Genomic DNA, 22,900 nt, shown 5'->3' with positions numbered 1-22,900 from the left:
TGGCCCATTAATTTTCCCGGTCAGAGCTGCGAGTGAAATCAGAGGGGGGAAAGGTGGTGCGTTATTGCCGACTAATCATTTTGTTTCTATCTTTTCCATCTCATGAGAGTCAGAGACCTGGAAATGCATGCATCAGGAAGCACACAACTAATAATTCTCGCTGAACTTGAACAGACTTCCCAATTGGTCTAGGAAACCATTTCCCTGAATATTTTCAGGATATTTCCGAGGAAACACCAGACCTCACCCTACTTTCATTTAATCACAAACATGAGTGAAATATTAAAATGAAAGTGTACAGTTTTACTGTTTATCAACAATTCATTTAAAAGGGTTAAGAACAGGTATTAACGTGCCCTGGCTGATTCTATTGTAGATGAACTGCTCTAAGTACAAGGTCTATTGTGACATGGTGATGAAAAAAGAACAGCTGATGCAAAGAACTGTATTGACTGTAAATACATATAATCATTGTGAGACTGACTATAAACAGAAGAGATAATTAGTGTTGAGCTTACTTCATTTTCTTATTGATCTTTTATATAGTTTCGCAGTTGAAAATGTTTCAAACAGCTCGTAGATGTACAAAAAAGGACTTTGCTGGACAGTTTTTCAGTGAAAATGAATGCAGAGGAAGACAGGAGTAATAAATGCGAGTGACAGCCTTCCCCATGTGGAAACGACATATGAAATCTGATCCCTGCTGGTCACCGGAGACACATTCATCAAGCCAGGTGCAAACAGCTATGTGTTTTGGCTGTCCACTTGTAAATGGATCGTTCAAGACGGATGTTAATGTCAGGTGTAAACAAGGTCATATATTCTTTTACGTTTGTTCAATCCCACATCAAAGAACAGACCTCAAAACCGGTGCAATACAGCCAAGATGATCAAAATTCTAACCACATTTACCATTTACCTTTCATCACTATCTGTCTGTCTGTCTATCTCTCCATTCATCCATCCATTAAATCGTATTATATCACATGGACAGATAAGTGTCCTGTCCTGCAGAATTTCTTATGACACTGACATTACGGATGACTTTTTGACTTCAGAGAGCTGCCTCGTCTCACTCCTTGCCGTTACTAACATTTTAAACCGAATTCATTATTTTGCAAATTGCATTACCCTCTCATCTAAAACTGCACAGTTTGCCTTTAAGTAAGACTTTCGGATTATAGCAAAGTCTAAAATTAAACACGTTTTTTTGGAGTAAGGTTTTAAAGACATTTTAAAAAGCAAACAGTTTAAAGGCTATCAGTTTTAAACACAGTTTTGAATTATTTTTTTTTTTACTGCACTTTATCCCAAACCTTATTTATATTAAATAGAGACAAAGGTATTGGGACACATACTTTAGTTATACATGATTCTTCCCAAATCTGTTAATACAAAGTCAGAGACACACAAATGTACAAGATGTCTTTTGATATGATAGCATTTAATTTTCACTTTACTTGAACTTTAAGACCCAACTATATGCCTCTAGAAGATATACAGTAGTTTACATTGGTTGACGTTGGAGATCTTAAGTTGTCTGCTATGTAGCTTTGACTGCAACCTTATTGAACACCTTTGGGATGAACTGGATTACTGACTACAACCCAGACAACTCCCTTTATCAGTGGAATTTAATAATCCCATGTGGATGTATGAAATCATATCTCCACAAGCACACTCCAAAATCTAGTGAAACATCTTCCCAAAAGAGTGGAGGTTCTTACAGCAGCAAATGCACTAATGCACCCCATACCATCAGAGATGCAGCTTTTTTTTTGTTGTTGTTCTGAACAGTTTTCCTGCTTTTCTGAGCCATGCTACAGCCATCAATTTCAATATTACCCTGGTACATTTTCTCAGATTAAACAGCTGATATGTTCTACTGTGAATAAAATATCGGTCAATGAGATTTGCAATCAATTCATTCTGTTTATATTTACATTTTACACAGCGTTCCAACTTTCTGGGATATTGGGTTATTAAAAAATAGGGTTAGGGATCAAGTGCCATTGTATAATCATCTATAATGAGGCTCAAAGCCATATTGGTGTGTGAATTCTATTGGAGCTATTCATGCAGAAATATACTAGACTTCGATTTTGTTGAAGTTACAGCTTGTCAAATTTTCATTCATTCATTTTCACACTACATTGTATTAGATTTTTCATTTTCTTTGCATTTTTCAAATGCAGTGCAGAGTGGTCTAGATGCTAATGAAAAGCCTCATCTCAGAGACATCAACTACATGCAGCTTGTTTCTGTCATTTGAATGTGCTTGCAGCAAATCAACTAAAGTATCTGAATAAACCAATTCTGAATATGAGCAACTTTCCCAGCATTTCTTTGGTGTTAATTGGCAAATTTCGACTACGATGAGAAACTGTTGCAATCTTTATTTTTATTGATCTCATGTCTGTGAGAAAAAAAAGGCTGAGCTAGGCTCAATACCTTTTTAGACAGCAGTGTCTTATCAGCATCCATTTGAAAAGTAAGAATTAACCTGAGGAATGTCTGGTATGTGCCTATTGATCTGATTTAAGTTCATTTCGTGTCTTTTTCACAGCCTTTTGAAGGAGAACGGTGCTAAGTGTTAAGGTCCATAACCTTTTTCTATTTAGACATGTTTGCGCTACATCAAAAGCACTTTCATTTCTAAGCGAGTGTCTTTTTTTTTTTTTTTTGTGTGAACATTTAAAAGGCAAATCTAATTATTTGACACCTGCTATAAGTGTGGAATAGGAAATGGGTTTCATTACAGAATTTGTGTAAATGTATGTGTTTGTAAATAACACTTTGTTTATTGCACTCAGAATACTGATCAGGGATCCTTTTAAAGCAGGTTTCATCAATTACCATTATCAGTGTTCAGAAAATGTTCATATCCTGATTGTACTTTACAATGTTTCAAAAGTAGTGGTACTTATACAGGGTTAGGAGGTTTTATGGCAGCTCTATTTCTGTGGTGCTCATTGTAGTTTTTACTGTTCTGTTAAATACCCATAGTACTGGTACAATATGACCCTATATTCTGCTTGACTATACACACCTTATTGCTAAAAATACAAATACAGTTGTTTTCTTCTGCATATGGACTACATCTGTTATTAGATTTTTCTTTAGCTTTTGCACGTCCTCAGTTTGTCCCTCACATTCATAAGGTTGGCTCTGACCATCATTTGAAGCTATGGGACAGGTGAAGTCATGCGGAGAGTGTAACACACAGAGACAGTGTGCCGGCCCATAATCACACAAACATGACCCGACACGTCCTGACTGGCAATCTGTCATGAACCTGTCAGTCAGCACAGCTGGGCATGGGTTGCTAAGCAACAATGTAAAAACAGGGCTCTGAAGGAGCAGGGCAAAAAGATCCATATATGGATTCCAATGTCCTTTTAGTCATCCTCTGTAACTGCCTGGTATCAGAGAGTAAAGTAATGCAAGTACAGATGTGGTTAAATCGGTGGAACGTAAAAACTTTAGGAACACTAACTCTAGGGAAATGAAGAGAATGTGACAAACTCACAAAAAAAGAGTGATACCAAAAACAGAACCTAAATACCGGTGCTCTTTAGACTTTATTTTAACTAATGCTATGTCCACACCACATTACGTTTTTGTTTTTTGGCCTTCCATCCACACTAAAACATCGCTTTCAGTAAAAGAAAATGTAGCTTTTTGAAAAAAAGTACAGTTCTTCTTCTTATTTACTTTCTTTTTGAATTGCCAGTTTGCGGCAGTTTGAATTGCCAGTTTTTTCTCCCCTGCTACTGTTTGTGTAACCTGCTGCTGCTGTAACCCAATCATTTCCCTCACGGGATCAATAAAATATATCTAAGTCTAAGTCTAAATGGACAAATATAGAAATGTCGCAGTATAAACTGTGAAAATGAAAGCTTTCGAAAGCCGTGACGTTTCAAAGAGACGGAAAGTAAATCACCAGGCAGGAATGAAAAGCTAAAGAGTGGACACCGAACGCTTTTAGACCAAAAGACTTTTAAAATTTATCCGGATTACTGTAAATGTAGCCTAAAGTGTGCACGCATTCCTGATGTGCAGAGGGTAATTTACAATATAATCCTGACCAGGATGGGCAGTATTTATGATACATGATACAATGTGAAATAGGATTTTGTCATATGTATTTGAATTCATATGTATTTGAATTCATGTGTTTGATGAAAATGGCTTCATATTTTGTATCAAAATACTTTAGTGGTTTGTATTTTTGTAGTACGAAAATACTTTTTAATAAATGTACATGATGGCATCTTATACACTTCTGAATGGTGCTTACATGATGACATCATGCAGCCTCTGATTGGTGCCTACTTCGTAGTTTGTCCAGACTTGTTAAGATCAGAACAGAAAATTGATCCATATGGAAGAAGATGGTGAAGGTAATGTCCAATTATTGATAAATAAATATTCGATTTTCGAATATTGTAGGATATTGTGGGTCCCTGTTAAGTAGAATCATGATTTTGCATACAACTGCATAAATGACTGCCTTAAAAATAATATATTATATTTTTAATTAACAATCAAATGATTAATTAGTTGCTATGAATACAGGTGTCATTAGTTGTCTTCTTATGAATGACTTACAGGCAGTCGTCGACTTACGACCTATGCAACTTACGACCATTCGACTTTACGACCACAATCGCTAGCTGCGTCGTCGTCATGTGTTTAAAAATCACCATCAGTGAAGCTTTTCTCCCGATGCTGTGCAGCTCTGAACACAGGTGAAGTGCGTTTTTTTCATGCCCGGTTGTTTTCAGCGTGGCGAATGATTCGCATTTCCTGTTGCCAGTCCGAGTGAACGGCAGGTCAAACGTCAGAGGAACCTCATTAAATGAGTTTCATTGGTTCACCTGAACCCGTTCGGCAATTTCATTGGTCTAATGTTATGCTACTCAGTTTTTTGGCTTGAAGTTTGTGAAACCGGGAAAAACCCAGGAAAAATCCATAAATTAGCTGCTTCGTTGTTTAAGCTGCGGGGTTCAAAGCGTGGGAAAAAAGTAGCGGCTTATAGTCCGGAAAATACGTTACTTAAAGATTTTTATAACATCATTTCACAGTACTGTACATATAGCCTACTCTACTTAGGACCAAATCGTGATACGACCGATCTGTCGGAACCAATCGTGGTCGTTAGTCGACAACTACTGGTATATGTCATTGAGTCAGTTGCTGATGCAAAGTAGCCCTTCATTACCAAACACCAAGTTACTAAATTAGGATACAATTATATATTATTCTCAACCTGTTCAACATTAAACTGTTGGTTACATTAAAACTAACCTTCATCCGAGAGATCACAGGGATATTGTATGTGAATATTTGATCTGTTAAATGGTTGCATATGTCGGATTTATTGCATTTATTTTCGGCCAGAGAAAAGCTGTTGCTATCAAACATTGTTTACTTAATCAACTGAGTCAGTGCAATGGTGAAGGAACAGATCAATAGGTCAACTGATGAAAGGTTTACGAAGAAATTTCATACTCCCCTGTAAATGTATTTTTTATATACAAAAATACACTGGTTTATTTTGATACATGGTGTGGCTGTTGTATTTTGTAGTTTATTTTGATACACTTGAAATTAATGTATTTCATATTTTGTTTTAAAATACACTTTAATGCATATTTGCCCAACCCTGGTCCTGACAACTCATTAGGGTTGCAGTGATATAAATCAGGTTAAAAAAAAAGGTCCTACACATATCTTTACCCGAGATCACTTGTGAACTTGAGTAATATACTGTAGCTAAGGTTAGGAAACTGTCATAGTGTTAATCCTTTGATTTTAGGCCATGCCCACTTTTTAATACTGATACAGATATTTGGAGTGCTACAGTATATGTATACGGTACATTGTTACATCCTTAATACTCCTAATCATCACTAAAGCTTTAGCCCACTGTGCTACCTCGTCTTAAACAAACTCATCTGTTTAGCTTTGACAGGCTAGTAAATTAACTAGTCACGCAACTTTTGTTGCCCGTCCTCAGTTGGTGTTTAACAGCTTTGTACAGGTATTTGGGGATTCCTTCCTTTTCTGTGTGAATGCGCAGTGGACAGTCTCACTGAGCAAGAACTTAATTACCCTGTCACACAGAAGCCTTGTTAGCGCTTTGCCAACACCCCGTCCGCTCTGGGAGATTCAGTCTCAGCTGACTGTGGCCTCTTCCTTTAGCAGGTCAGCTAGCTTCATTAGAGTAAGCACATTTTAAACTTCTTGCTTTGCTATCTGTACGTAGCCACAAGATAAATGTTTTGCTAATGCTTTCTTACACTCAGTGCTCAATTTTGTTTGAACAACAATTCAACATACTGATGTATAAATCCTATTTCACACTTGTGTTGATGTAACAGTGTTTGTCCACATAAGAAACAGAATAGGAGAAGCTTGATATGACCTGACCAGTTTGAAGCGGTTTGTTGCTGCAACTTACTGACCCAAGACTCTGAAAAAATGTACACTACAGGCTTAGCTATTAAGACTAAGCAAGCATGTGCGGTTCAAATTAAGTCTGTAATTTGAGCGCTGCATGCCTGCTTGCCTCTTAGCAGGACGCCACTGGTTTCCACTCAGTGGAAACAATGAGACTAAGGTTTAAATGCTGTTCTTGTGGTGGCAGAGAGGAGGGAACATCAAGCCGCACTCACCAAGGCCGTCTCCTCACATCATACAGGTCGATCTTGTTAGGTGCTTTCCATGGAGTCGCTGGAGGGCAGAGAAAAAAGAGAGAGAAAAGACACAGAGAAAAAAACTAAACAAAATGATATACAGTGGAACAGTAAAAAAAAAAAAATTTAGCAGAAATTCATTATAAGCTTACATAACACAAATAATATATAGTGTGTCAAAATTTTGTATATCATTTAAAATTTTGATTCCAATTAGTCAGATGCACCTCTTCTCCAAAAGTAAAAAAACTTGCATTTCAAATGCTCCATATGGGTCATTTACGTAAACTAAGCTGGTTAAAGGGAAGTAACAAGGATTTCCGAGAATTAAAGATTAAGGAGAAACATATTCAAACACCATAATGATTGACTAATCCTTTCACAAAACAACATGAGAGGATTACTTCTTCTCCAATTCCGGCTGCCAGACACAATTATTCAGCAGCACTGGGATCTATACGGAGTGTTAAAATATTGCTTGGCTTGTTGTATAGATAAACATGCCAGTATGTAGTAACTTTTACTTTGGCTCTGACACAAAGCCTCTATTAAGGACTCACCTGGGTAGTATCTAGTAACACCGGTGGCACTTCCAAACACCTGCCAGCGCAGTGACGGGTCCTCTCTGCTGTTATCTATAAAAACCCGCTCCAGCGCCTGTGTCCAGTTCAGCTCATTCAGAATAGTGGGAGCTTAGCAGGAGAGACAGAAAACAAGAACTCGTTATTATTTCATGCCGTTACAGTACAAAAAGAAAAAACATTTTAGTAATACGCTTAAAGTGAAGAGCAACATAATAATAAAATGATCAAATAAAATAATACAAATTTAGAACAAATTTGTTAAAAACAAACTGAACTTGTTCAAGAGTTTATTTATCTTCTTGAGGAAAGAAGTGTAAAGAATTGACCTAATTATGTTTAGAAATCAAATTTAGAAGTTTTTTTATCCATCCATCCATCCATCCATCCATCCATCCATCCATCCATCCATCCATCCATCCATCCATCCATCCATCCATCCATCCATCCATCCATACATCCATCCATCCATCCATCCATACATACATACATATGTTCTCTGCCAAATCATGACACTGCAGTCAAACCTGCATGAATCTACACTCTGGCATAGAATAAAATCAGCTCAAATTCTTTAACCATCAGTGGTGCTCCTAGGTTGGGATAAATCAAATAAATCAAATAAATCTAGTAAGCAAGTTCGCTTTAAATATTTTCAACGCAAACGGAAGTAAAACATACATCATAATAGTTTAGCCACCTAACAATCCTTATTATAAGCAATAACTAGAATGTTCAGAGATAAAAAAAAAAGAAATAAATCTGGATCAATAGCATCTCAATCAGTTATTATCACTGAATTAAAGTGGTTTATTCAGTAGGTTAGAGCTGGAAAACGAATTAAAAAAAATCCCTGACAAGCCATTTCACCTCTATTAACCTTCTCCTCCAGCCCAACTCCAAATCATATAAAAAAAGGCAGATAGTTTTGATAATGAAGAAAACCAGACACTTGGTATTGCAAAAAGCAGCAGAAAGGCAGAATTCCCAAGGTATCCATGGAACAGCAGTTTAATGTCAGATGTGACCTTGAGCAAGGTGGTACATGAGCCTGTGACAGATTTGAGAACAACCCTCAGAAAGGGTTATGCCCTATTGTCTCTTGATCATAAGTTTAAATCCTGGAGATGCCGAGAGTCTGGGAGAGCAATATTGGCTGTACTATCAGGGGGAAAGTGTAGAATATTCTCTCACCTCTACCAATCACAGCCACACTAACTGATCACAAGCATCAGGCATGCCTTGATGGAAGCACATGATTGCCCTCTCTTGTTGGTAGCGGGTTGCGTGACAGACGAAAACTAACTGGAGAGTTGGCACTGGCCAAGACTAAAGTAGAGAGAAAATGTGTGCTATATGCAGTAAACAAAATGCTTGAAATTTCTTGAATAATGTAGGCAAAGTATCCATAACCCCAGAGGACTGTTCAAATAAAATAGGCTGCTTTCACACTGATCACCACAATAAACAAATAAATACATTACTTAAATCTTCAGTATCTGCTTTATTCTCGAAAAAACAACTGTAGTGGATCTGGAGTCAGTGCAGTGGCTGAGTTGCATTATTGGACAATACCTTGCACGTCTTATTAGGAGGTGCTCTTTTACAATTGTATAATTTCCACTGGCGTAAACTTTTCAAGCTATCTTCCTGTTCACTTCTCCAAGTCTTTCTGCAGCGTTCTACTTTCTGTTGTCTCTCTTCTGCTCCTGCTGTCTCTCCTCTTCTTATCCATTCTGTGCCTGAATGTCTCACTGTGTTAAGCTTCTTCCTAGCTACGGCCGCATCTCTGTCTGATCTGGAGAACTTCATTCTCCTGTAGCAACGAGTACAGCAATTGATGAGTGACCTACATGGCACACACAAACATGTTTGTGTTTCTATTCCACTCTAATCTCTCTTTCCCTCACTCTGTGTACATGATTGTGCAGAACACTGCAGACAAACTTGGAAAATTGAACAGACAGATAGTGTGGAAAGTATAAGTTATAGAATTGTAGAAGCATGCTTTTTAACATGGCATGCACTGAATCTTTCTTTGATGGTGTCTCACACATACACACACACACACACACAAAACAGTGACTGCAATCAGGTTAGTAATGAGAATCTGATTAAGGGGGAGAGAGAAGAGGGGAAGGAAGGACGTCAGCAAAGTGGGTGCTTCTCAGTTCTTCCCTGATTTAATTGTTAAGGCACTAAGGGTTAGATAACACCAAATCCTGAAGTTAATCAAAGAACTGTGACCTGCCCTCTTATCCGACACCTGACTTTTTTTTAGACATTAAACACAATATTATGTATTTCCTCTGTAGTTTTTAGTTAGGCCTTAGATGAGCTGTCTGAAGAAATATAGAGAACGCACTAAAACACATAAGGTTTGAGTGAGTATACAGTATAATGCACTTGGTAGGTATGTAGTGTTATAAGATGAGTGTGTCCTAAAATATTACCCTGTGTCATATCCCAGGATGTTCCAAAAACATGAATGAAAAACCTTACATAAATAACAACTTATGAACAGGACTGGGCATTGAACTTCTTGCGAAGGAAAGCAACACCATGCTGGTTTATGTGATACAAATGCAATACTGCTAATGCTGTATACTACTGTGCTAATGAGAGTATAAAATTCCAGGCAAAAAGAAAAACTGCATCACCAATAATGTGTTTTAAGACTCATGCTGAAACACCATACAGTAGATAAATAAACAGATGGACGGACGGACAGGCGGATGGACAGACAGACAGTCAGACAGACAGACAGACAGTCAGACAGACAGACAGACAGACAGACAGATAGATAGCACAATTGTGCAAACTGACAAATGCAGATTAATATATAAATATATGTACAGTGTGTAGTGTATACAGAATATGTGTACAGAAGGTATACTGTAAATGTGCAATATGTAATATGTAGGTTATACATGGTGCATATACAGATGATATATAGATATGTAGATAATCTAAATAAATGATATTCAGAAATAATTATCCACAAATTATATAAAATGTACAGAGTGGATGAGAACTGCTTAATGAAGTGGATTATAATTTAAGGATTGAGGAGCAAGGTTTATTCTCAGGTGATTATAAATTCCTGCTTTATAAATATGAATTACTGAGGTATACTGAGGCCAAAATGCAGAGGTGATCAACAGAGCTACTGTAGCTTTACTATGTGTGAGTGAAAAAATGAAAACATTGTGGGGCATTTCAACATCTTACACAGTCTCTTTATTCTTTCTTTCTCTCTCGCCCTGTATCTCCTCCTCTGTGTGTGTGTCTTTGAGTCAAGGAGACAATGACAGACACCACAGAGTTGTGTTTGTCCTAAACACGTGGGTATGCAGAAACAATACCTCCTCTACTGTCAGTAGACACACACACACACACACAGACACACAAATGCAGGGCTCTGGCAGGTCATCTGCTCAGAAATATGAGGGTTGGGTAGATAAGGAAAGAGGGGCCAAACTGCTCTGATTTATTCGTTGAGGACGCGCCACGACTTTCACCAGACAGATGATAAAAAGAAATGAACCCTTGCCTGAAGAATGGACCTCAGGCTCATCCTTTAGACACAAGGAGAGAAAGTGTGTGTGTGTGTGTGTGTGTGTGTGTGTGTGTGTGTGTGTGTGTGTGTGTGTGTGTGAGAGAGAGAGAGAGAGAGAGAGAGAGAGAGAGAGAGAGAGAGAGAGAGACAGCAGGACCTGTGATAGCTTTAAAAGCTAATCCATCAGACACACTCCCTTTGATGCATTTAGGAGCACCGCTTGTGCTAAACGTTTAGGCCATTATGGAACAGGGCTTGTCGCACAGTGGAACAGGTTATATGGGCGATTTATGGGCCAGAAAGCACCGGCAGTGGTTCTACTCTGCTCTTATTACTCACTGAAGGACAGCATGGCTGCTCTCCAGGGGTCTGATGAGGAGCAGCGTTGTACATCGATGGATGCTTTGTGGAGAGCACAAACTCAAATGCACTGTTCATTACTTAGCAATGGACAGGGCACTGACCCAGGGTCAATTCAAATTATTTTAGATTAATTTTGTAATACTGTGGCCAAAATCTATGATATATAATATCACAAAAAATAATCTTCAAATACTTGCTACACTTGATGACACAGAAAACATTCAATGCTGGATGCTGTTATGGCCAGATGAGAGAGAACTCAATAATATAATCAATAAAGAAAATTCACCTGTGGTCACACATTGAAAGTAAAAAAAAAAAAAAAAACACTCTAAGGTACATTGGCTTTATCTGCATGTTAAGGCACATCTCTGACACTCACGTTAGCCAGACACGTATTATATACAGAACTGTGTAATGTAGAGAGGGGGTGATGATCTGTCATAACAGCCTGTTCAGTTCAGATGATGGAGGATGTGTTATTATCTAGACGTGCAGCAGACGCTTGGAAGTGCAACAGTGCTACTCTTTCTTAATAAACGCTGCTTATTAAGTCACATTAAGTGAGAGCAATAATACTAATCCGAGAACATATTACGCACAAACACGCATGTGAACTTTATGGAATATGGAAAAAAGTTTGTGGACACCTGAACACAAAATTTGTGTCTTTTCTGAATATCCCATTTCACATTTAGTCCTCATTTGCATAATAACCTCCACTTCACTGAACATTTGTTCCACTAGTTTGTTTGTGGAGATTTGAGGCCATTCAGCCACAAAGCTGTTTGTAAAGTCAGGTACTGATGTAGGGCGAGAAGGCCTGGGGTGCAGTCAACGTTCTAATTCATCCCAAATGTTTTCAGTAGGGTTGAGGTCAGAGCTCTGTAGCAGGCCATTTGAGATCTTCCACTCCAGTCCATCTACATGAAACTGGCTTTGTGCACAGGGACATCCTCATGCTGGAACAAGTTTAAGTCTCCTAGTTCTTCTAGTAGAAAATTGAATGCTACCATATCCAAAGACATCCCATACAATTATGTGTCTCTAGCTTTGTATTAACAGTTTGGGGAACAACCACAAATTGGTGGAATATCAGGTGTCCAAATACTTTTGTCCAACTGGTGTATCAGCATGAAACATTCCTGATAAGGTTTAAACCCACATGCCAAATTTATTAACGGTTGTGTTACATATTAAGTTAAAAGTGTACATCATCACAGTGTCATGTGGGACATAACAGTTGTAGAAGCGAGGGATTTTTACTCTTTTAACAAATCGGAGTAAACACTGAGGTGTAAAGTTACAGGACAACGTTAAAGAACAACATTGTTTGAGCAACTTCAGCAAATGCTTGAGAATTTATGGGTCATAATGTTCAGCAACAAACAGAAACAAACAAACAGAGCCGATTGCTGAATTCCGCGCAGAAGCAGATGGCGGAATTAAAGAAGCCGAGGGGAATTAAAGATGCCGAATTTGGAGATGCTTTCTCTAGCCATAAGTCTGACTCCAATTTTTTGCAAATTTGTTTAACAATAATACCCTTAAATACCTTTAAACATTAGGGAAACTACAAAAAAAAAGTCTATATTAGACATTTTACCTTACTGTAACCCTGTGCCAGTTTGGATTTATTTCAACCACTCGTTCTTGAGATCTCAACCTATTGCCCTGACTTCTGTGGTCATGACGTCTTTTGAGTGCCTCGTTTTGTCCTACCTCAAAGACATTACAGACCCTCTCTTGGATCCACAACAGTTCGCCTACAGATACAACAGATTTGTAGACGATGCTGTGAACATGGCCCTCCACTTCATCCTACAACATCTAGACTTCCTAGGATTCTACGCCATTATACTGTTTGTAGATTTCATCTCTGCCTTCAACACGATCATCCCAGCTCTGCTCAGAGACAAGCTCTCCCAGCTGAATGTGCCTGACTCCAGTTGGATCACAGACTTCCTGTCAGACAGACGGCAGTTTGTGAGGCTGAGAAAGCATGTCTCTGACTACCGGAACATCAGCACTGGATTTTCCCCAAGGGCATCCTGTGTCCTTTCTCTTCTGCTATTCTCCCTGTACACCAACGACCACTCATCTGGTCACCAGTCTGTCAATCTCCTGAAGTTTGCTGATGATACCACCCTCATTGGCCTCATCTCTGATGGGGACGAGTCAGGCTACAGGAATGAGATGAAGAGTTTGGTGTCATGGTGCAGCATCAACACCCTGGAGCTCAACTCTCTCAAGACAGTGGAGATGATAGTGGATTTCAGGAAGGACCCAGCCCCCTCTGTCCGGACATCTGTCGAGTCATTCTGATTCCATTACCCAGGAGCGCAAGTGGGACCAGAACATCAGCTTCCTCACCAAAAAGGCTCAAGCAGTGGATGTATTTTCTGCGGCAGCTGAAGAAGTTTCTTCTCCCTGCATTCCTTTAGGACCAGGACCTCATATCACAAGAACAGTTTCTTCCCCACTGCAGTCAGCATGCTGAACAGTGCCCCACTTACCCCCACATTCTCCTTCTAAATTGCACTACTTTTCATGCAAACTCACACTTCCTGTATACAATATTTATTTCATTCTAGAGTGTGTATACAGTACTTATACATGTCTGTATATATATATGTTTGGACAGTCACTTTTACTTTTACATTCTAAATTGCACTACAGCTAATGCAAAGCTACTTTCTATATGCTGTATATTTAATTTACTCTAGTTTATTTAAAAACTGTGTACACATCTGCGTATATGTTTGCACCTGATACCAAGACACATTCCTAGTATTGTAAAGTGCTCTTTGCTGAACCCTTTGCTGCTCCTGGGAATAAATCTTATTTTTATTCTGATTCTGATTAGCAACACTGACAGATAAATGGATAAATGGATGGATAGAAAGACCAAAGATAGTGATGAAAATTTGTGAATTAGTGCAATATCTGTGTATTCGAACAAGGTGGAAGTGTTGGAGAAATACAATTCCCAAACACACAACCTTGCTGTGGACTGTGGTTGCGCTGATCATTTCATATAATTCACACAAACATTCGATATCACATTAACAAGCATCACAAATCTCAAACACACTAATGCATACATAGCTAGCCAGAAACTGAGTTCCTGATCATTAGTGCACAACTAACATCTTTTTATGACAAACAGGCCGATTGCTATTCAAGGATTTTTAATATTTCATCTTGCTGTGACCTATCTAAAATGATATAAAAACATCTAATATAACCTTTATATTAAATCTGGAAAAGTAAAGTATGTACACACTGAATATACACCGTATTATAGGAAATTCACAAACTACGCAGATAAGAACTTCATCAGCTTACTGTCACATAGTGTTGGAGACATGAGTGCAACCTGTTCAAAACAACGTGCGTCATGTGATCCGGCTGTATTCTGATGGTGCTGATGGGAATTGGAACCGAATTCATCCACTCTTAAATGAACTGGAGTCAAATAAATTGCATGCTACAATGTGCAGGAGGAATAGAAGAAAGGTGAGGGAGAAGTTTCTAATGATAAAGTTAAAAAATAAATCAAAGGAGAAGGAGAAACAGAAGTAAAAACCTAAAGCCAAACAACAACAGAACTGCAAAAAAATAAAAGGCAGCGGCAAGAGGAGGCGCAGAAGAAGAAGAAGAAGCAAAAGACCACAGAAGAGATCAAGAACAAGTTGTGAATGCAGAAAAAGAAGAATAAAACGTAGAAAAAAAGAATAAAGAAAAGGAAATATATTTTTTTTTAATTAAAAGAAATGGCACAATAAGCCGTAAACAATTGTAATAGAATTTGTGAGCTTGGCGGTGAGTGGAGGAAGGCGTTTTTAATTAGCGTGGGCGCGAGCGATAGTGCTACTTCAGTGGCTTTGGGGCGGAACTGAGACAAAGCAAAAGAATTGGGAGGATGAGGGATTAAAAGCAAACTCTCCATCCTCCTTCACTAGAAAAAAAACATATGTGAAACCCCACTGCTCATTCTCTTCCTTCCGTCTGTTTCTAGTCTGACATCAGAGTCAAAAGAAAATCTAGTCTGTGTTCCTTAGACAGAAATATATTTGTGAGGCATCACATTACCTACACTGGTAGCAGCTTTACAACATAATGACTGACTCACAAAGCAAGATACAAATAGTTTTTTTTTTTAACATTTTATTTTTGTAAATGATCTATAGCTTGTATCCTCTCATTAAACCTTTACTTGCTTTTAAACCTATGAATTTTCCAAGTCACTTTCTCTCTCTCTCTCTCTCTCTCTCTCACACACACACACACACAGACTCGTCAATTCTTTTTTAACTTTAAAAGTACCGTAAGAGCAGCTTCTGCCACCAAAACAGTACACAAAATAAATTTCTTGTGTTTTCCAATGCTCAGAAAAAGAAAATAGGAAAAAAAGAAAAATCCTCAAGAAGGTGGATAATCCCTTCGTCCAACCAAGCAAAAGCAACCTTCCTCAACTTTCATCCACATGCATGTAGCTGTTCCATTTTCCTTTAATATTCACAATTTCCACCACTTAGCCACAAGCCAAACCACAATTCCAAACTCTCACAACAGAGCTTTTAAGATTTACAGAGAGGATTTGAATAATAAAAAAAAAAGCTGAATGATGAGTGTTCAGGTTTTACATTAGCATATTTGTTACAGCGAGGTTTTGTTTCTGTCAGTGCTAACACTGACTAAGTTTGCTAAGTTGATTTCCTGTCAAAGTGTGCAAAATTAAACAAAAAATTTAATAACATCACGATTAATATATATTTAATGAAATAAAGTTAGTTAGTTAGTAATGTGTTTTTTTAAAAAATCACAAAAAGCACTGCTTTACCCCGGTCTCATAACTTCCTAGTAAGAATATGCATGCGCTATGCTTATGGGACGCTATTACCTGTGGCGTACTTTGCTATCACAAAAGAAAAGAAACAAACCAAAAAATAAATGCTTTAGGAAAAACACTTACTCTCTGACCGACTAAAACATCTAAAGATATTCTGTTTACCTAAAACTACTAAAATAACTTGGTATTGACTTTGTTTTTTAAGTGTACTATATGTACTGTAACCTAGCTCAACATTCAAAGCAAGTGGAAAGTTTATATTCATTGCTAGCAAAAAAAAAAAAACAACAAAAAAAACCCTTATTACACAGATTTTGAAGGATTTCTGTGTTCCACTTCATATCAACTCTATCAATTTAAGCCAACAAGCCTGTTTTGCTAAATCCCAAACTAAATAAGCAAAAAACTGTTTAAAAGTCATATATGCATATATTCAGTGCAGCGTTGCATTCAAGGAAATCATACAATTGCTTGGTAAAACATCAATGCCCTGATTTACTAAAAGTTCAGATTTGCATAGTATGCAAATTGCGAGTATGCAGGTGATTAGTGTGTGTAGGACAGATTTAAGAGAAAACCTGCATGGATGGCATCATAGGTCAAGAAAACTTTAAAATAATTTATTTGCTTGATAAAATAAACACATTATTAAATAATAATAAAAAGTTTTCTTACCTATGAGCAAATACAAATGAAGTAAAATGCACATCAGATATACTGAGCCATGCATAAGAAAAACCCTCTTTTTTATAATCCATAGTAAGTATTAACTAGGTTGTTTGGAGAAGGTACACCATATGGACTAAAGTATCGTGACACCTGACTCCAGCCTGTTACAAAACTGGTGAAGAGCCATGCAATTAATTGTTTAGGTTGGCTTCGGATGCAGTAGAATTAACTTTTTCTATTTCCTTTAACAAATGCCCCTGTGGGTGAATGAGTACAAATCTCCACAAACACACTTTAAAATCTAGAGGAACATCTTCCCAGAAGCATGGAGTTTATGATAATAGCGACTGAAGAATAATGGAAGAATAGAATGTTCAAAAACCCAAACAAATATGATCAGGTGTCTGCAAACACTAACCCTAACCTTAACCCTTAAACATATAGTGTATTTATAAAGCAAAGGTAAAACATAAAATCTTTTGATGCTTACTATCAAATACAGCTGAAGATATGTAAAGGCCCCTCCCACTCTCCCACTCCCACTTCTGACTTCTCCTTTGCTGCCACTCAGAAATAAGCGGTTATAATTAGACTAAAAAACTGTTTGGCTGTTTGACCTGCGCTAATTAGAAAGTTTGCAGACTTTGGCAGCCGGAATCAGTGGCGGCATAATGAGTCATAAAACGGTTCATTATGGCCGAGTCGAGGAACGTTCTCAATCTCAATCTCAATAAATGGCCGCAGAGCACTGGCAGGCCAGTCTGAACGGGACGTGAGCGCCGATCGGTCCATTTCGCCCTGCAAAATAGAACAGTCACACTTTTTTACTCCAGGCTATTAATATTATAGACACAGCTCCACATCTCTCTCTCTCTCTCTCTCTCTCTCTCTCTCTCAGTCCTCTTTCTTCTATCTCTTGATACGCATGGATAAACTCCTGAATGGTTCCAGGGGATCATGGCAAGTGATAAAGCTGTAGAAAAAAGTATTTTGCACAGAAAAAAAGTCACAATTCCTTGATTTTGTTTTTGCAATAAACACATTTGCAAAGTCATCTTTGTGCCAATTTTCTATTTTCACGGCTGTTTAAAGAACTCCTGGTACGGACTGTAAAACACAGTGATGGAGTAATGCCGCCTGTTAACGTGTTCCTTAGTGCAGCATTGTGTTGCCCCCGGTGACCTGCATTACAACATGACACGGGTCTCTCAGAGACACTTAATAGGTTATACTGGCATTAAGTGGTAAGAAAGTGCTACTTATCGAGCTGCTTATGCTGACCTCAAGATGACAACAGCAGTAAAAAGCTCTCTGGCTTCGCCACTTAGCAGTTTCATACGCTGCTTTGCACCTCCTACAGAATAACTGGCTTTGTTTCTACTCATCATATCATCCAGTCGTCCGATTTTATACATATATTATGTTATACTACTGTTAACCCACCTGGTGGTGTGACTTTACAAAGATTACTGAAATTACTTGTAATAAGACAACTACACGAATAATTTCATAATCACTATATAGTGAATCTCTATATAGATTTGTGCCATGAGCTTCTTAAATAAACTTAATATTGAATTAAAAAAAAAAAAAATCCAAAAGCATTTTCTAACATCTTTTGATGCTTCACCCCATTATAATCACAAAACAAACCTAGAGTACCGTATTTACTTCAGAACCAGCCATTTAAAAAAAAATAATACTGACCTACACAAATGTGACATTCTTTACACCCTTCATAACCAGAGGGCTTAAAAAGGTCTTGACCTCCCTGTTTTCCTGCTCATTAGTAATCCTCTTTCCTCACACAATCTCTATTTTTCTCTAGCACTAATGTTTCTTTTCTTCACCTCTTTACCTACGTTGGCTAAGCTATAATTCCCATGAGTCTCAACCTCCTTGTCTGATTGTGGTGGCAGCATCCTTACTCGCAGGTACCGATTGATTAGATGTTCTCTTCACCTGCAGCCTGAATGATTATAACGATTTGAAGCCCTGGTAAGGTTACACACTATACGCCTCAGGATGCTGAATCGCACATTTATCTGTTCTAAATGTACCTTAAATAAATACTTTTCAAGTTTTTCTTACTCTAATCAACATGACCATTGACAAATATAGATGCTTAATGCAAATGTATGATTATTATTAGTGAACTCAACATAAATATTCTTGTAAATGTTTTGAAGTAATTTTGGTGTTTTAAATTACATAAATCTTCAGGACACCAAACGGAATTTTTGTTTTCACACGGACGGTTTTAATTGCAGGATGTGTGCATGCTGGTGCTTGATTTAAGACTTGGTGCATCTGTACAACAAATGTTTAGTGATGAAAAATTATTTTTTTTATATCTGAGTAAAGAAAGGACGTCCTTAATAGATGTGTGTTGCGTTAAAGGTTCTAATATCAACTCTTTTATATGAATGAATGAATGAATGAATTTTTTAAATGTTCAAACAGAAATTTTTGCCGGTAAAATGAATTTGCCCTAACGCATTAATTGTGACAGCTGGTTTGTATATATAGCTCTGTTCTTTAAGCCTGTGTGTGGCAGCATGTGCGTGCATGAGCACCGAGCTGCCACAAAGTACAACCATGAACAGCACATGTTGTTCCTGAGCGTTCCATTTTTTAACCATTTTAACATGCTGTATTTCTGCCTGCAAATAACAAAAACAAAACATACTGCCTGGGCACAAGTCGCACAATGCTGCTAATACTTCCAGTGGAAGACATAACCCTAACATTAGTGGTGTGCCCTTATGCTAGTTGCTATCTATTTAGTGGTCAGTATTTTAACTCAAAAACAAAACAACTGCCATGAATCTTGTAATAATGTATTTATTTTTTATCAATATTCTTTTTTTAAGAATCGATACTATATCGCCAAACAAAATATCACGACACTGTGTATCATTTCCTTACACCCCTAAGTAGGGCCGTTACACCTACAATTTATGTCCAGCTGTTTGGTGTCAGTGTCACTCCAATCCATCAGTAAGCTCTCATGATTAAACTGCTAAATGTGGAGGACAGTAGATCTTCATGTCTGTAAGTTTGCTTACTTATTCCCATTATGTAATCAGCCTTTTTAAATATGTACATTCTTTATTTTGATCATTATACTATTTACATATACTGTATACAAATTTCTGAATCGAAAATCACTGTCCAGGGCATAGTCATGGCAAGTTTTAAGTCTTTTTGCATTTAATATCAACCCATCACTCATGCAGGCTGAAGGTTAAAACAGAAAAACCTAACCCTGATATATGTACTGATTTTTAGTACACAGATAGAGATGGCCTTTTTCCCCCCCCCCCTGGGTGTAGCAAGTTGTCTTTTCCGACAATCCCTAATATCATTTCTTATCATCGAATGAAAAGATAAAATAAAGCTGCAATTCAACTGGGACTGTCAGAAAGAAAATCCAGCACAAAATCCAGATTGAATCAGATCAGAGGATATTTTTGGACTGTGGCACTTGTCAGTTTAAAATGGAATGGCAAGTAATGTAACAATATTTGGATGACATCAAGGGTAATAGCTATTACCAAAGTTTTTGCACGTATGTGTTTGTGTTTGTGTGTGTGTGTGTGTGTGTGGGTGTGTGTGTGTCAGAGTAAAGGTGATTCCAGTACTCACAGCCCTTGTAGATATCAGTTGGGATCTGCACGGCAGTGTAGGAGTAGTTGACTTTGTTTTTGAAATTGGGGTCGTCCACAAACTCCAGTGAAATGGACTTCAAGTTATCCGAAGGGCTTCCTTCAGTATTGTCTTCAGACTGAAACACACACAGACCAAAACACACAAACATCAATAACGACTAATGCTCTGATAACACCTAGAATCAAATGTGTCTTCCTTTTGTATGGCCTCTCTTCAGAGCCTCTCTTTAGAGTCTCTCTTCTTTTCAAACCCGTAACACCATGTAACGGGACGTATCAAAGTGGGCGATAACCGCCCGAAATCAATTAGTGTGTGAAATGGCTATCGCTTTCACTCTGAACTCCAGGATGCCATTATCCCAGTCAATAACAAACCGCAAAAAATCTGTGCAACAACAGAGACTCTGCTCCATTCCTTTAAGCTGCCACACATACCATTAATTAGCATTTTAATTCATTTTCAGTCTCAAATCTGCATCGCCGGCTTCTAAAGTAACTTCAATAACACAGAATGTCGAGGCAGCACAAAACTGACCAAATAATTGGATTTCAATAGCAAGTCATTTAACGAATGCCCTCAGTGGACTGCATTATAAGCAACCCAACCCTCATGTTCTTCAGTTTATACCCAAAACCTGAAGAGGGACAGTACTTAGACCTGTCTAATTAATCAGGAATCACCTCATTAATGTACAATATGTCTCTCTGTAATCACTATTTAACTGTGATTTGATTCTTTCTGTATACTGACATATTTCCTTTGAAACAGGAAGTTATTTTATGTCATGTTGAGGTGCTTGACTAAAATACTTCATTCCCCTGTTAAATGTACTGTTAGGTATTCTTACTGACAGAAAAGCCTTGATAGTGTATAAAGAGAAAACATTCCTCAGTCTGAGGGACTGATATACTATACCAATTATCAACTAAGAGACAGTCGGAAAAGGACATAGTGTACCCAGCAAACACTCTGCAAAAATAAAGCATTTTGTTTCAAGGTTTGCTACATTTTTCTTTAATTTCAGGTATATTATTTTGTCATATCACAAAGGATAATAAGGTAATAAAGTAATAAGATAACATACAAACACCACTCCAGGTTCTACCGAACCAGGCTTGCTTGCATTGTTTCAAAACACTGACTGATGCATCAGCACTTTACTCAATTTTGTAATTTTTAATTACATTCAATTATTAAGTTAGATTAGATTTAAAACGTGACTTTTGAAGTTTTATGAAGTTTTCTACATCTATAGAACTACTGTATACATATTTTATTCCAAATATCTAACCGAGCTCATGCATTCAAAATGAGCATAATTGTTAACTATACATTAGAAAAGAGAGTGGAGTTTCCACAGAATTCGAATAACCAATATTTCCAGATTAATTGACCATTAATCATGGTTGACATTTTTTTAAGAAAGAAAGCTGCACTTTTTGTTTCAGTGAAACTTCTAGTACTGTAATGTTCAATAGCTAAGCACTTCTGCATACACATGGGGAAATATAAAACAACACAAGGCTGCTGTTATGTAGTATAAAATCTATTTTTGATGGCAAATCACAGTGGGGTTTTATTGTAGACTGTTGTTTTATGTTCTTCTGTTCCTTTGTATAACATCTGTATAAGCACATATAACCTGAAAATAGGACTGTGTTCCTGGCACCATGATTACATATACACTACAGTGTTAAACGTATATGGACACCTGACTATCACGCTTACTATGTGTTTAGAGATCATGGCCATTTATATGGAGTAATTTTTATAATAAACTCTAAACTTCAGGGAAGGTTTTTCCACTATATTTTAACAAATGGTTGTGGGGATTTGAGCTCACTCAGCCTCAAGCACATTACTGAGGTCAGGCACTGATGTCAGATGAGGAGGGCTTGTTAACAGTCAGTGTTCCGGTTCATCTCCAAGGTTTTAAAAGGGGTTATGGTCAGGGCTCTGTGCTGGACGCTTGAGGTTTTTCACATCAGTCTTTACGATCCATGTTGTAGTATAGCTCATTATGTGCACAGGTGCATTGTCATGCTGGAATATGTTTTAGTCTGTTTGTTCCAAGGAAAGGAAATCAAATTTTTTCCTCATATGAGTGACAAGAAAATCGTTGAACGAGCAGTGGACTGTCTTTTCATGCCTCTCCCCTCTTTTTTTTGGTGTGTAAGTGTTTATTATGCATTAAAGGAAGTTAGAACGTATTAAATTCTGAATAGGTCAGGATGCGGCACATAAACTGTATAGGAGGAATAAAAGGTTTTGGGAGTAATGTGATATTTCGCACTTATTCTTGATAGACTAAAACGCATCTGTATTCATATATTTCCCCTGCTTTTTATACATTCCCCTACTGGGTTATACTATTCTTCTTAGTTTTCAGATAAACAAAAAGAACCTGGCATACATGCAAACACAGACACGCACACGCACACGCACACGCACACACACACACACACACACACACACACATACACACACACACACCCTATTT

The 22,900-nt window shown here is 37.6% G+C and overlaps 1 protein-coding gene across 2 annotated transcripts in view; it reads right to left on the bottom strand.

The window, feature by feature from the left end:
• Positions 1 to 22,900, bottom strand: part of cacna2d2a (calcium channel, voltage-dependent, alpha 2/delta subunit 2a) — a 223,636-nt gene that overhangs the window by 54,005 nt on the left and 146,731 nt on the right. For both annotated transcript variants that reach the window (XM_046845532.1, XM_046845542.1), the window contains exons 6-8: positions 20,377 to 20,515; positions 7,262 to 7,393; positions 6,681 to 6,738 (exon numbers count right to left, since the gene is read on the bottom strand). In XM_046845532.1, coding sequence (XP_046701488.1) covers positions 6,681 to 6,738; positions 7,262 to 7,393; positions 20,377 to 20,515 — 329 coding nt within the window. The remainder of the gene's footprint in view (positions 1 to 6,680; positions 6,739 to 7,261; positions 7,394 to 20,376; positions 20,516 to 22,900) is intronic.

The sequence above is a fragment of the Silurus meridionalis genome, chromosome 1 (genome assembly GCF_014805685.1).
Source record: "Silurus meridionalis isolate SWU-2019-XX chromosome 1, ASM1480568v1, whole genome shotgun sequence".
Classification (NCBI taxonomy): Eukaryota; Metazoa; Chordata; class Actinopteri; order Siluriformes; family Siluridae; genus Silurus; species Silurus meridionalis.
This window is presented reverse-complemented; position numbering and strand designations above follow the sequence as displayed.